The 16,640-nt window shown below is 40.6% G+C and overlaps 1 protein-coding gene across 7 annotated transcripts in view; it reads left to right on the top strand.

The window, feature by feature from the left end:
* The window catches only part of GRIA3 (glutamate ionotropic receptor AMPA type subunit 3), a 260,463-nt gene that overhangs the window by 223,093 nt on the left and 20,730 nt on the right, over positions 1-16,640 (top strand). For 4 of the 7 annotated variants that reach the window (XR_004318267.1, XM_006193889.2, XM_014566986.2 and 1 more), the window contains exons 13-14: positions 13,893-14,140; positions 14,703-14,817. Coding sequence is in view for 6 of the 7 variants with exons in the window: in XM_006193889.2 (XP_006193951.1) it covers positions 13,893-14,140; positions 14,703-14,817 (363 nt within the window). In the remaining variant the exon portion in view is untranslated. The remainder of the gene's footprint in view (positions 1-13,892; positions 14,141-14,702; positions 14,818-16,640) is intronic. The other 3 variants (XM_014566983.2, XM_014566984.2, XM_006193887.2) reach the window with 1 other exon arrangement.

Here is a 16,640-nt window from a genome sequence, read left to right as displayed (position 1 = left end):
GTGGCAACTCATAGAGCCAGAAAGAGAAAAATCAGGCTGGGTGGCAATTTAAGGAGTACATTCTATTTTTTTTTTTTTCACAAATATTTCCTTGCATAATGATCTGCTCTTTTGAAGAAAAGTATGGTTCTCAAACAGTGGTAACAAGTACATTCTTTCATGGTATACCTAGATCCAGGAGTTCATTTGTTTTCAATTTTACACAAATAGGATAAATTTAAAGGAAACAGTTCCTGCGTACCCCCAAGGGATTTTTGCCGACGCAAATAATATAGCTTACCTTTCTCTAGAAAGGCCTTCCATAGACACAGGCTGAGTAAATGATTCCAGAAGTACATATTAGCCCTGAATAGGGCAGGAGTTATGCTCCCTCCTCCCCTGCCCCTCACTGTAGTCTATAGCCAACCCCTCCAACTGGTGTAGGCAGGACTTCCATTTAAAGCAGCGATCGCTTCCATCATCAGGCCAAACAAGAAAAATATTGTGAAGTAGACAAAGTACTTTGTGCCCCTTTGCTGCCTTTTAGTATCTCTCTGCCTTCTTCTTTACTTACGCTGTAGACCCATACTATCCAATATGGTGCCCAATACCCACAGGTGACTATTTAAATTTAAATTAATTAAAATTAAATTTAGAATTCTGTTGCTTGGTGGCACTAGCCACATTCCAAATGTTAAACAGACGTGCATGGCTAGAAGCTACCATACACAGACATAGAATATTTCAGAAAATGCTATTGGACGGCCTTTCCAACTGTTAGTTCCTTTAGCTTCTTGGGCATAAGGACCATCTCCTACAGCAGTCTTCCACAGTGCCTGATACAACTATTGAATGGGGAAGAAACTTAAGTAAGTTTCTAACTTAAGTTTCTTAACTAAGTAACTAAGTATTTACTATGTCATCAAGAGCTATGCTAAATTCATTATAAGCAATCTCTCATTTCATCATTATGAGAACACTATGAGGTGGGTCCTATTACCGTCCTCAATTTTCAGATGAGGAAACTGAGACTCAGTGAGGTTAAATGACTGGCCCAAAGTCACACAGCTAATAAGTACCAAAGCCAAGTCTTTATAATTTCAGGACCTATGCTCTTAACCACTGCTCAATGCACCAAAAGAAAACCCATCTCTGCAAATTTCACTGTGGATAACCAAGCCTCTTGCAGAACAAGTGGTGACTGGGTGGCTTTCCATAGCACTCATGCTGGCCAAGGCAGAATAAAGACAGGCTGGGATCCAGGCCTGAGCATGCAGAATGGGGATGGAAAGGAGTATGTTGATTTGTGTTTGAGTGTAGGTATCAAACTAAGTGACTATCTGACTACTTCTCTAAATTAAATAATAGCAAACTAGTAGTTTGATCTGCCATTTTGCATATGGGAACCATTGCCTTGGTCCCCAAGGGTGAAGATAAGTGAAACCTAACCATTTTGTGAAATTACCTCCACACGCTGCACTTACCAGAAGGTTCTGTAACTTGAGCTTCCATGCCCCAGAGTTTGTGCCAGGACATGCAAATGCCAGAAAATCAATTTTCCTGCAGCTTTCACAGTCAGTATGTTTGCCAGACAAATCCCAACCAGCCACGTTTTTTAATCAGCATAGTGCCTTTAGAAATAATACTTACTGGAACGCTCCTAACATAGCAAGAAGGAAAAGACTTAAATCTAAACCCAACTGTTCAATTGAGAGCCACAGGAGAAGGTGAAATGCGATTATATTGAAATTGAACATTTTAGTAGCCCCACTGGGCATTATGAGGGATTCTCTGCTATGTACATAGTGAATTAGCTTTGATTCTAGTCTGTGCCCCAGTCCCACTGACAGCATATAACCTGGCACCATCCTTCTGCCCATCCACATGTGCCCATGCCCTCATCTTCCCCCTGACTTATCAGGGTGGCACCTCATCTTGCCTGCCTTCCCCAAGACCTATCTTGGTTCTCCTTCCCTCCAGTATTCCTCTGGCACAAATTCTCTAACAAACCAAATCATACAAAGGTGGCAGTAATGGACTGTGTGACCCTTCCATTCCCCATGATAGCATATTCTAATTTATTGAGGATTTACTACATGCCAGGTACTGTGGTGAGAGCTTTATATAAATCATCCCATTTAATAGTCTATCTCCATTTCAGAGATAATTATTAGAGTCTTAGAGAAATTTAAGTAATTTCTTAATTAGTCAAACAGAAGGCATGATCTCTAATGGTAGGATTTAGGGCCTTGCGACAGGCTGGTGGGGTATTATATAGGTGCCTTTTACTTCATAGCATATTGCACAGCCTTCCAAGTTGAACCAAAGAAGATTAAGGCTCTATAAAATCATATCAAAATGACAGGCCAAAGAAGTAAACCTCAATTCACTGGCATTTTGGTTAATGTTGTCCCAGCAATTTCTCCACTGGGAGGCAGTATGGAGTAGCAGAAAAAGCATAGGTTTGGAAGGCAACAGACCTAGATTTGAGCACTAATTCTGCCACTTGGCATCTATGCAACCTTAGAATTACCACTGGGGAGAAGAGGGTATAGCTCAGTGGTAGAGCGCATGCCTAGCATGCATGAGGTCCTGGATTCAATCCCCAGCACCTCCCTTAAATAAATAAATAAATAAATAAATAAATAAATAAATAAATAAATAAATAAATAAATAAACCTAATTACTACCCCACCAAAAAAATAAAATAAAACTAGACTGCTTTAAAAAAAAAAAAAGTTAAAAAAATAGAATTACCACTCAACCTCTCTAAGCTGTGAAAGGCCATTGGGGGGCAGGGAGATCAATGATGACAATGTAATTAAGAATATACACTTTGCACAGCAAAAAAAAATGTGACAATGAATATATATATGTCCAAGTATAAATGAAAAATTGTGCTCTACACTGGAATTTGACACAACATTGTAAAATGACTATAACTCAATAAAAAATGTTTAAAAAAAAGAATATAGACTTTGGTGTCAAATGATCTGGGTTTAAATCTCAGCTACTCCAGTTAATATTTTCAGATCATTTATTCATTCAGTTAATATTTATCAAGTATATTCTGTGTGACAGCCCTTGCTCTAAGTGCTGAAATGAAACAAAGTCCTTGTGCTCATTGCAGTGGATGAGACCCCCCAAAAAAATATATATATACATATACATATATATATATATATATATACATATATATATATATATGTAAATAACATGTTTCAGTGGATGTTAAGTAAAAAGAAAAAAAAAGCAGGTAAGGAGGCAAAATGTTGGGAGTGCTATTTCATCTCAGCTGATGAAGAAGGCCTCTCTGCTGAGGTGACAGTTGACCAGACACCTGAATGAAGTGAGGGACCAGTCCACACAAACACGGGGTGGACTGGGGTGGGGAGAGGTGCCTTCAGAGGTAATAGCATGAGCAAAGGCCTGACGTGGGAATGTGCTTGGTTGGTTTGAGGATAAAGGCCCATGTGGCAGGAATGACGTGAGAGAGGGAAAGAGTGGTGAGAGATGAGCGCAGCAAAGACAAACCAGAGCCTGCTGTGCTGGGATTTGAAACTCTGGTGAGGACTTTGGAATTTATTCTAGGTTTGCTAGAAAGTCATTTCGAGGGCTTTGAGCAGAGGATTAACGTGAACCAATTTCTGTGCGAAAGGATCATGTAGACTTCTAGGCGAGGGTGAAAGTTGGGGAGCGGGGACACCACTTAAGAAACAAGTGCAATATTTCAGGTGAAAAATGATTGGCTTGGATGAAGGTGGTAAGAAGTGTTTGGATTTCAAATATATTTTGAAGATTGCACTGACAGGGTGTGGAATGTATGACCAAAGAGAAAAGTCAAGAATGACTGCAAAGATTTTGGCCTGCACAGCTGGAAGAATTGGATGGTGGTGCCATTTTTTTTTTTCTGATGGAGCACACTGGAGGAGTAGCAAGTCGGGGTGGGGGAGAATCAAGAGCTGTATTTTGGCCATGCTAAGTTGAACATGCCTATGAGATATCCAAGTGGGGATTGTCAGGTAGACCGCTGGATAGAGCCTGGAGTTTAAAGAGGTCAGCGCTAGAAAGTTTACCAGCTGTATCATCTGGAACCAGTAAATTAACTTCTAGAAGCATCAGTTACCTCATCAATAAAATGGGGACAACATTTGTTTCACAAGGTCATTTTATAGATTCACAATAATGTATGTAAAGTGTGGAGCACCACTCCTGGTACATGTAGCTACTTGTTGCTATTGCAGAATCTTTGTTACTTATCCTAAACCCAGATTGAATATTAGAATCATTTACAAAGCTTTTTGTTTTTCAATGTTGGCCCCACTTCAAGTCAATTAAATCAGAACCAGTGATCAGTAGCTTCCCAGGTACCTCTTACCTACAGATAGAGAATGAATGAGCTGGCTTGAAGAGAACGCTTCCGATTAGTTCCAGCTTACCTTTTGGGAAACTAACTCTCCCAAGGGGAGAAAAAACACTAAGAGGAAAATTTGGGCTTTCCTTGATATCCCTGAGCAAAACTACTTTTTTCTTTTCCATTGCTTTGTGTCCCCTTAGTATGAAAATAATTCTAACTCGAAGGACCTGGAAGAAACAGCCACTGTGGAAATTCAAAATATTGCAATTCCAGGATCGATTTTTCTCCTTAATAGAAGAGTATTTGTTCCTCTCATAGGCCCTGCATTGTCAGCTTTGGCCTCCGCATTACAATTTAATTGATTCAAGAATAATCAGAGTCTTGAACTTCTCTTTTAATATCTTAGTCCTGGAGAATAAAAATATAGTTGGAAAGTGAAATCCAACTGGTCAAGGGTAATAGGCTCTGGATTGCTGAAGCTGCAATGTCACTGACAAGTAGAACTCTAGCAAGCTGCGAGATATGACTCTGGAGCGTTCAACAGTGATGGCAGCCCTAGAGCCGATCCATTGCTTCGGAGTCAGGGAATTTGAGGCTTTGCTCTAATTAGCAGTGAAAAGGTGTGGCAGGCACGCTTTCTCTGTAGCCACAGATTTTGCCATCTAAAGGTGAGTGTGTGAACTTAGCAAAGTCAGCTTTTCAAACACTCACACACCGCTCCCTTAACCAGTTGAAGTGATGTGTCCACCATTAGGCTATTATTCCTTTAGCTGTGTTTTGATGTTTGCTGAAATGCAAGTTCTCTTGCAAGGGGATCACACTTTAGGTTGTTTTCCTTCATTTATTCCTCAGTGGGAATGTCTTGAATCCTTTCCTGTGAGCAGGGTCAGGTGAGGGGAGGGCATCTTGTACCTGGTAAGGCAATTTGGAAAGAGATGGTACTGCCCAGGTCGGGGGGAATGACAAATGAAGAGTATCAGAAACTATAAAAGTTGATCCTATCTTGCTTGATTAACAGCCCTCGTGGTCTGTATTTATGTGTTTTCATCCTCAAAACAAAGAGAAAAAATAATTTGTTGACTTCTTTTAAAAAGCAGGGCTTTCCTGTAGGTTAAGGACGAGACATCCTGATCTCCAATCTCCCATTTCAGGGAGGGAAGAATAGAAATAGCATGCCCCTTTAAGCCAAGCTAAAGTATAGGTACCATTTCAAGCAGAATTTATGTGGACTTGGTCCAGTCCTGGCACATGATTTATAATCATCACCTAACCCACCTGGGCACTGTGCACTGTTTGTGAGCACAGACTCTGGACCCTGCATGAGTGAGTTGCCAGCTCTTCTACCTACTAGCTCTGTGACCTTGGACAAGTTACTTAACTTCCCTGTGCCTCTGTTTCTACACTTTTAAAATGGCATTATAATACAATCTATTTCATAGGGTTGTCATGAGTTAACACATGTAAAACACCTAAAACAGAGCCTAAAACAAAGTATGGGCTCAATTAAGTGTTAATTATTATTGTTTTGCCCACTTAGTGGTGTCTCCAGGAAAGCCCATAAAGCAGGGTTTCTCGATCCTCGCACTACTGACATTCGCGGCGTTGCTGGTTGATCACTGATCGTCAGTTGTGGGGTGTCTTGTGCACTGTAGGATGTTTAGCAGCATCCCTGGCTTCTATCCACTAGATACCAGCCGCACCTCCTCTCCTCAAGTTGTGACAATTAAAAAAGCTCTCCAGGTGTTGCCAAATGTCTCCTGGGAGGCAAAATCATTGCTGATTGAGAGCCACAGGGGTAGAGGATACTGTGTCCCTTCCTCTACTCCCTCAGAATAGAGCAACAGGATCTTAGAGTCACTTTCTCCAAGAGTTTGTTGACTCTCGCTTTCAAAGTCATATAGCCACTGATGCTACTTTAAACCCACTGGGCTATTCTTAGCCTGACCTTATAAGAGAAGCAGGAGACAAATCAGAATAGGAACCTGACTTTGCAAGCCAGGGAGGGACCCTAGGAAGCTCACTGGAAACTGATCTAAGTTGTCACCTGCACCTTTGGAAAAGAGACATCTGAAATAGTACTCCTTGAGGTAGAAGGAAACATGTCCCAGGACTTTAGAGCACAGTGTGAAAATGTCAGGCAAAGGCACTTGGAATGTGTACTTGACGTTTATGAGCAAAGCTAAATGTCTCGGCAAAAGGTGACCTCCCCTGCGCAGTTATCTAAAAGCCCAGCCCCCAAAGTAACTCAGCCACGATCATAACACGCCAAGAGAAAAACAGAACAGAAACCAATATCCCATTCCCCTTCCTCCCCCTGATTTCACCAATACCCAGTCACACCGCCACCCCTGTCCAGCTGAGGCAAAAGGAAACCAAGAAATAGTACTTGTCTGAACGTTTAGAAATGTGAGAACTGTAGGGAAGGGAAGACAGACAATGAAATTGGGGTTTCGGTCATGCTTTAGAAATGAAGTCATTTCCTGTGTGCCTTGCTCCACGTCAACCATTTCTTTTGCTTTAGGGAAAATTTTTGTAAAAATCAGTGAATCCTTTTCCCAAATGCACCTCATCAGAGCCACTGATTTCTTCAAAATATGTGTCGGATGTATTTGGCAAGCCAGAGTGCTCTTCCTCGTCTGCCCCAAATTGCTCTGATCCCTTCAGGCGGTGAAGGGTGGGACACCTGGCACCCGTAACAGGGTTACAGTGTGCGACAAGAATGTTCACTTATTCCAGTGCCTCGGTGGGAAGAGATAGGGGTTAATTTACAACTTGCCCTGACTTAAAAAAAAAAAAAACTTGAACAAGAAATAAGAAACGTTTTTGAAGGTAAATCGTGTCTTTTACCAGAAAGGGATATGGTCAGTGTTACAGCTGAAGAGGCTGGGCTTGCAGTGGGGAAAAAAAAACCTGTCTGTAGCCTTGAACTAAGTAGACTTGGATGGGGTCTCGGCTTTGTTCCTCATTAACTATGTGACCTGGGGCAATCTCCGAATTTCTACATAGGAGGCCCTTCAGGCCAGCGTTCTGGTTGGGATCTATCTGGAAACTATGTTTGCGTAGCAAGCACACAGTTCTTCTCAGACTTGTGTGTTTGCGGTGACTTTGGGATGGATTGATGCAAATGAGCAGGTAGGCTAAAAGCCCTCTGTGGCCCCTCTTAACCTCGCCACTGTGCACAATACAAACTAGAATCTGCAGAGAGAGAGACCCAAAGCCTTTTTAAATTTGGACCAACTAGCAATGCCACTTGAACCTTCATTAAAAGCGGAAATTTCAGAGGGAGCTAAACAGTTCAGAAGAAAAAGCAGTTTCAGTTTTTAATTAGGTCCAACCTAGAGAAGAAATTGACCAAATTGTTAAGCAATACATAGTCCATAATAAAATTAGAGATGTCAAAAATGAGTGAAGGGAAGACATTTTTGTTTGAAACTCTTGCCATTTTCCCCTTTCTACGTGTCCTGTTCACAGGGCTGGCCTGCAGCCCCTAGAAGGCACATTATACAATGCCAGGAAACCCACTCTCCTTCTGAGGTTGTGAATACCCTGTACAAATAAAAATTATCCCTTGCTCAAGGGTAACAGAAGCCCTCATAATATCAGTGAACACCTCCATGAGGACCAAGACTACTGATGCCAAAAAAGGGGTACAGGGTAGGTAAGGGAGGAAGATAGTGAAATCAGTGGGGAACAAGTAGAGGCTGAGAATCTGAAGTCAAATCTAACCTCTCTTTGACATGTCTGTATGAGGCTAGTCTTATATATACAGTGATGGAAATGGACAATATAGGCATAATGGCAACAGTGGGCAAAAAATAATAAATACGTAACACTAGACCATTCCCCTTTGAGGAGTAATAGGACACAGAGTACCTAAAACTATCTTCCCCTTACCTTTCCTTCATTCTATCCTCTCGAATTATTCACTCAGAACACACTGTACACTTTAGGGGCCCAGAGAGTTCACAAACGCCAATACTCTCTTGGCAAATTATGTAATACTTTGCCTGCAAGCTGACAGCAAATTAATACCATACGTGAACTAGCAGATTATGCCTCTGTTGACAATTATACTTTCAATTTACTGTTCTGCTTTGTTAATGCAGTTAATTCTCAACAATCAATATATCTAAATATGCCTGTTGCATCCTGTCAAAATTGTGCTGAAATCCTGAAAAATTGTGCTCATGTCCAGATCATGGGAAGAGATGGTCTCACTATCCTCTGCTCCAGTGCCACCATACCGCACCTTTGTGGTCAATCCCGGGAGCCACATTTTATGAGGAACTTTTTGACAAATTTTTAAAATTATCTGGGAGATAGTGACCAGAAAGGGAAGGGGACAAGCAACCAACTGAAGCTCCTTAAAATGTTTGGCTTATAAAAGAGACAATAAAAAGGTGACATCATGGTGATAGTCTTCAAGTTGTACATCATCTATGTACATTCACTATCACTGCAGAGGCCATAATTAGGACCAGCAGGTGAAACTACAGTTGTCACATTCATTCATTCTACACATACGTAGTGAGAGTTTCCTACATGCCAGGCGTTATGCTGGACACTGGGAATTCAGAGACAGAAAGATGCAATCCCTACTTCTAAGAAACTCCGAGTCCACTGGGGATGACCATTACAAAGCAGTAAAATCGGTGCTACCTACAATGGAGAAATGGAAGCAGAGAGGAGAAACTGACCAATTCAAGCAAAAGGCCAAAGTGAGATTGGAGGAGAGAGAAGCTCTCATGAGAGATGTCAGCCCAACAAAAAGAACTTCCTATCAACTTCAACTGTCCCACCATGGAGTAAACTACTTCCTGAGCCTCCTCTGAGCTAGGGAGTGCCTCAGCACTAGAGGCATTTGAGCAGAGAAGCCATTGCTACTCTGGGTGAGAGGCTGAACCAGATGGTTTGGGGGTTCTTTGTTTTAAAGTATTATTATTTTTGGCTAGGGGTGGAGTAATTAGGTTTATTTATTTTTGGAGAAGGTACTGAGGATTGAACCCAGGATCTTGTGCATGCTAGGCATGCACTCTACTGCTTGAGCTATACCCTCCCCCCTGAACCAGATGGTTTTTAAGGTCTTGTCTATCTCTAAAAGTCTCTTACTCTACTGACTACAGCTGGATGTTCTATTGATCAAGTGGATATTCTATTTTAGTTTAACTCTCAGGAAAGCAGAAAATTTCATTTACCAGTTCTCCTCAGTGGCAGTGTTCTGGTTAATGAGGATTTTAATGTATGAACCTCAAACTACAAAACAAAAATTTTAAAGGAAATTTGCCATCCTACCCATTTTTCCTCCACCAACAAAATTTTTAAAATCCAAATCAAATGATCATGATTTTTGTCAATGGCAGACCATGGGCATTCACCAGGGATATGTCACCAGGGAGATCCAAATATGTGAATAAGACTTGAGCATGTGATTTCCTCCATAAAGTGAAGTAATGCTTCTGTAAATATGTGGCTGAAGTAATTTATGATGCTGTTAAATTCTTCCACTGAAACAAATTATGCTTTCTGTCCTCTAAAAATATGTCATGCTTTCCAGCACTTCCTGTGTGTCAGGCTCTGTTCTAAGTCAGATGCATGTATTAACTCATATAATTTCTCCCAATAAACCTTTGAAGTGGGCACTTTCTAAAAAATCATCCCATTTTATGGATGAGGAAACTGAGGCACACAGGGGCCCAATCATTGGTGTACTAGGCAAGTGGGATTATAACACAAGCAGTGTGACTCCACAATTTTAGCCACTGCACTCTACAGTTACCTTGTGCTGACCTGGGTCTACAGAGGAATACTTTTTATGCACAGTGATAGGGAGTGACCAACAGCATTGCAAAGAGATCTAAGGGCTGAGTGTCCTCATTAATCACTTATTTCCACACACGAAGGGCCCAAGATTCAAATTCTCACCTCGGCAAAAAACTAAATTTCTCTATATCATTAACCTTCATGATCTATTACAAGTAGTTGAAACAGTGACAGTTGAATCCACGAATGCCAGAGCATTACTTTACTGTTTTGGGTTAATCTGTTTCTCTTCCATTCACAGTTCTCTTTTTCGGATTTTATTTGCTAATTATCTAGCAGTGCTAAGAGAAATTCTTCTGGCCTCTCTACATAGGCATTGTTTATTCCTTCTTAGGTACAAAATGGTGCTCTGTGGGATGAAGTAAATGAATCGTGGAGGGCTGGAGAAAAATGAACTTGCCCTTACACATCCTGTCCATGATTTTTAAAATTTCTCCCAGATGATTGAGCTAAGATCCAACCCCATTTATTGCCTTCAATATTTCAGCCAAAATAAGACAGACTGCAAAAAAAATGCTAGTGATTTTTTTTATTCTTTTAGTTCTGAATGTTATACTGTCTCAACACTAGTTAGGAAGATAAACATTTCAGCTTAATTTTTCTCACTTATGAGCCATTTCTTTTCCCCCCTTCTAACCTCCTTCAGAATTCAGTCATCAACCAGGACCCAATCATTAGCCACTAACTAACTTTTCATTTACTGCATTCATTAATATCTGCTGCATGTACACCACACACCTTTAAAGTACCCACTGCCATTTATCCTCCTAGAAATGCATCATTACCTAAAGGAATAAACCTTTTAACCTGTATCAGCAACCAAAGAGCTCAAGTAAATGATGAAGTAAATGAGTCCAAATTATAGTACACTCAGATCAAAATTCATGGACCCCTTTGCCCTCGGCTTATAAATTTATCTTTGGAAGCAATGGCCTGTTTGCAAATTGTGTAAGAGACAAATTTTTCTAAACCCCTCTCCCTTTCACTCAAGTTTGATTGGGCCAAGATGAAGAACACAAAATACCTCTTTGTAAGTGAACAAAGGTACATACCCACCACAGTGTTGTCTATAATAGCAAAAAAATTGTACCTGACCTAAGAGTCCTCCAGTAGGGGATTGGGTAAATAAAGTATGGTATATCCATAGACTAAAATGCTATGCAGCCATTACAATGGAGATGAGTTTATTCTTGTAAAAGTGCAAAGAGCTGCAAGGAAATGATGAAGGTCAAGTTCAGTATAGTGGTTACTTTGGCCTGGAGGGAGGGGTATGCAATTAGGGAGAGATACATAGGTAGACTTCAACCAACTTTTTTTTTAATGCAACTATTTTATTATTTTTTAATTTTTATTTTTATTGAAGTATAGTTGACTTTCAATGTTTCAGGTGTATAGTAAAGTGATTTGGTTATACGTGTGTGTGTGTATATATTATATATATATATATTATATATATACGTAACCTTTGTCAGATTCTTTTTCATTATAGGTTATTACAAGATATTGAGTCTAGTTCCCTGTGCTATACCATAGATCCTTGTTATTTATCTCTTTCATATATAGTATTATATATAGCAGAACTAACTTCATGATATTTTATTTCTTAAGTTTTATGGCAGGTACACAGGTATTCTTACATAATTTTTATATCTCACTGTGCCTCTAAATTATTTACTACTTTAAAAAATTCTTTGAGCAATTGACTAGGAAAGTCCTACTGAAATAAAGTCATTTAGAATATTTCATTATGGTGCTTAGATATTGTTTCATGTGTCAGCTGAGAATAATGTGACATGAAATGAACATAAATGTCAATGGATGATATTTCAATGTTAGAAGGTCTTGATTATTAGGGGTAAAGTTACTGGCATGGACATCAAAGGCAGGCTAAGTGGCAAAAAACAAACAAGCAAACAAACCATGGATCATTAGAATAGCCTCCTAACCAATCTCCTTGCTTCCACTCTGGCCCCCCTCGTAGTCTACTCTCCATACAGTAGCTGGAGTAATGCTTTCAAATTTTAAATCGCATCTTATTACACCCCTCCTCAAAATCCTCCAATAGTTTCCTATCACGTGTAGAACAAATCCAAACTTTTTACCATGACCTACAGGGCCCTACGAGATCTAACCTCTGATTATCTTTCTAATTTCTTTTCCTCTCATTCTCCCTTTTGTTCATTTGGCTTCAGCCATATTGGGGGTTTTTTTTCTGTTCTTTATGCAAACCAAGTATATTCCATCTCAGTGAATCGTTTCAGTGACTCAGTGACGGTCTCAGTGAGGCTCTGATTGCCATAAACACAATGCTTAATTTCCATGGTGATAGTTCTGGGAGTTCAAATAATTCTGGAATTATTTGAGTAGGTCCAAGCAAGCCTCAAGAAAGATGCAGCACAGCTGGCCAAAGTCCAAAGGAGAGCAGCTAAATAAACAATTTAAAAAGCTGAGGTAGGGGCCAGAAAACCCCATAAAAGGAGACTTGAAAACATGGCATACGTTCATAGTTTCCACCATGCTATCTCACGTCTGGTCAAAGATTGCTCTAGACTTTTCTCTAGGGTTTTCATTCCTAAGGATCTAGCTCCCAACTCAACTGTAAGTCATGGGGTCATTGAAACCACACTTCCTTTATATTCTCCAAAAGGCCTAACATACAGCTGGAAGTATTCAGCACATGTTCTAAACACCACCTGAATTGCGATGAAATTTAATGGAATTAAATTTAAAAAGGTAAAGATGAGGGAAACTTGGCTTAGTAGAAAGAACTAACAGTTTTGGTTTGGCCTCAACATGAGCTGAGGGAGGGACTCTCTTATAGTCTTCACACACCCAGGAGAGCGCTTTGTATACAGCAGGCACTCGATAAGTATTTGTTGGAAGGATGGATGAAAGGCTACATATGTGAATGGAAACTCAGGCAGTGTTAATAGAAAATAATGCTCCAATGATAGGAAGCAGTTTTTCTTTTCATTCTGTCCTTGTCATATATCAGGGGTGCCATGTTTATTTCTAGATACCCTTATTTAAGAGAGACCCCACTAACTAGAATCCCATGGAAGAAAGACCAAAACTGTGAGCATTCTGAGAATAGAATTAGACATCATTGGACTTTAACCTGAGGAAGCAAAGAAGAGGGGGCGTAGCAACAGCCCTGCAGTATCTGAAGGCCCATCACGTGGAAGAAGGCACAGAATTGCTTTGCATAGCTCTAGCAGATAGCAGTCAAGGATGGGCGTTAGGAACAAATTTCTGCTAAGACTAAGGAAGTACTTTCTACAACAGTTAATGCCCCGTGCTGGAGTGGGCTAACTAAAAGGGTTATACACTCCAATCCAACGGCCTTTCTTTTTTTCAGGTAGGTAAAGGGTAATGACATAGCAGGGTACTGTTGGGGTGATTTCTGAATTGAGAGGAAGACTGAACTAAGAAAGTGATTATTAAACTAAATTGCAATCCATGAACTCGATTTAGTGGGTCCTGCCCAGCATTTTTCTAAGTGAATTCGAATAGAATAGAAAATATCAGAGAGCATTGCACATAGCAAAGATGAGTGCGGTTTTGAGAACCCTATTTTGGAAACATGTTTACAGATGTATGAATATATTTACTGGGTGGCAGTGTAACATGCTTTCCTTGCTGCGGATGGCAATCCAAAATGTTTGAAAACCATGGCAAGGACGCCTCTTCCGGTTTTACTCTCCAGTAGCTCTAAGAATTCTTATCTCTGTTGCAGAGATCCAAAATTGCTGTCTATGAAAAAATGTGGTCTTACATGAAATCAGCAGAGCCATCCGTGTTTACCAAAACGACAGCAGATGGAGTGGCCCGAGTGCGCAAGTCCAAGGGAAAGTTCGCCTTCCTGCTGGAGTCAACCATGAATGAGTACATTGAGCAGAGAAAACCGTGCGATACGATGAAAGTTGGTGGAAATCTGGATTCCAAAGGCTATGGTGTGGCAACCCCTAAAGGCTCAGCATTAAGGTGGGTGGAATAATATAACAATATCTGTGTTGTTATAGTATTCCACCTACCCTGATGCATTTTGTTGTCATTTTCTTTCCTGTGGATTTTGAGGTAACTTTAAAAGTTTAAAATCTACAATATTCCATGGAGTTAAATAAGACGGTAAATTATGGTTTCATCTATTTAATGCATCCATTTTTCTTTTAATGTTCTCTCTCTGTGTTGTCCTCTCTGACTGTTTGTTGCTGTTTTAATTTTACAGTTCAACGGCTTTTTCAATTTAAATGGTAAAAGCCAAGTTACGGTGCCATATGTGACGAATGTTAATTGCATGGATGTGGTGTTCTTGTTACTTTTTTTCTCAAAGACAATTTCCCCATCCCGCACACTTCAGTTTTGAGCAAATGTTATCCTCCATGCCACCTTCCAATATTTAACCCTGTATTTGCTGTACAGACATTTTTATAGCTCCACGTTCTGTGAAATTTAGCCAATTTGTCCTCTTGTGCTCCTTTTTATACGTTAACGATTTCCTAAGCATTTGTGCATTTTCTTACAAGTTATGTTTTATCGTTTCAAGAAATGCTGTTAACCTGGCAGTATTAAAACTGAATGAGCAAGGCCTCTTGGACAAATTGAAAAACAAATGGTGGTACGACAAAGGAGAGTGCGGCAGCGGGGGCGGTGACTCCAAGGTCAGCCTCAATGTCACCACAACCGGGTACCCTTAGTGACGAGTAATCGGCAAGACTGTTATCTTATTATTGAGGAGAGAGCACAAGACTCACACATAAAGTGGAATGACCAGGTTATTCCCCTGCCTGGCAGCTTGGGGAACTAGAAAGACTTCAGGGCACTGCCCACATTTTTGATCTAACTTGGGTCCCTTCTTAAACTCCCAGACAGAGGCTCCCCGTCCACACCCCTCCCTTCCCCTCACACACCAGACTGCTTGCCTTATGAAGGCCATGGTTTGGGTTTCAATGCCCAAGGCTTTCAAGAGCCTGAGGCTTTCCTTAAGGACAGTCCCCACCTGCCTCAAATAAGTGGTGTGAGAAATTAAATCTGAAAAGTCAGGTACAGTCTTTTTTTTTTTTCCCTAAGGCATGATGGTCGCTCACAGTGGTTGGCTGGCTGATTAGAGTTGGCTTCTTCAGTTACGTGTATGAGTGATGAGATGTGGTTCTCTATATGTGATGGCCTATTTAAGCTGGCCCCACTTAACTTGAAAGCCAAAGAACAAGTTCGGTTTCAAGTTAAATGGGGTCTTTCTTCAATAGGCTACCACATATATAGACTTTGCAAAGAAATTTTGTATATTTAAACAAGCGCGTCGCCTAACTGATACTCTATGTGTATGAATCCCTGATTTGGCTTCTCCTTAGCCATGTTCTCGGTTCAGGTAGGTCTAATCGTTATCCAGGCTGCCGTCGTGAGAAAACCCATCTTTCTGGGCCTTCCTTTGGCTCCTTAATGCTCTTTGGGGCTAGAAAGAATGAATAGCTTTCATCCAAGCAACAAGAAAGAGGGGCAAGCTCAGAAGCCACAATACTAAGTGATGGAAAGACAGACACGCTGGGTAAGTACAGGAGAGGACCTGAAAACAGAATCCTCCGTGGCCCAAAGGGCATGAGAATTATACAGAAGCATGTAAGATCGGCTCTTGTACGACCAAGATACCATGGGCATCTTAAGGTGAAGAACAGTGTTTCCCAATCACAGACCAACAGACAGGCAAGCCAAAATTTTTCTCCTTCAGAGACGATGATTACACCTCTGCTCCTCTCTTTCTCTCTCCATTCCTCAGGACCCTGACGGAAAAGTTAATTTGCCAGTCTGCAGTATAATATGGGTTTGGAAACACTGATACAGAGCACTTTCAAAGAAATAAAGCTAAAAACAACTTTCTTCAGCACATAATTTTACCAAGCATTGGCAAAGTCTTTTTTTGTAAAACCTTGATTAACCATAACTCACCTAACCAGTACCCCAACTAACTGAATTACCCCCTCTCAGTCCTCCACATTGATGAGAAACCAGCAATAGTACCAAAAAAGAAGACTGCAAGGAATTGATTTTTTTCAATCACTTGCCAAGAGACGACCTACGGTTAGGTCATATTCAGCTCTGTCTCCTCTATCTTCTCTCCATCTGGATTGACCCTCAAACATTAAAGGCTGCTTGCCCAAGGCAGGAAAGTGGATACAAGCATTCTGAGGGGGAAAAAGGGGGGAGATTATTAGCCAAGAATGAAACAAAATGAGTATTCTTATTGAAAATTCCATTCATCCCTTATGGATTCCAATTAATCAAGGTTTTACTATGTGTCAAAAAGCAGTAACTTCCTTTCCCACCAGTGTGAACTGATGGCATTGACAGTTTAGCCAAGTTTTTGGCTCATTTGAGTTTTGCAGTGGCTCACCTGATGCCTAGAGTATATAGCGCCTTCTTCCTGGTCTTTTTCTCATGTTATTATAGGCCACGGAGAACCTAATTATATCATTCAAGTGAGCTTCAG

This window comes from Camelus ferus, chromosome X, assembly GCF_009834535.1.
Source record: "Camelus ferus isolate YT-003-E chromosome X, BCGSAC_Cfer_1.0, whole genome shotgun sequence".
Classification (NCBI taxonomy): Eukaryota; Metazoa; Chordata; class Mammalia; order Artiodactyla; family Camelidae; genus Camelus; species Camelus ferus.
Note: the sequence above shows the minus strand (reverse complement) of the source record. Positions and strands in the feature narration are given on the sequence as shown.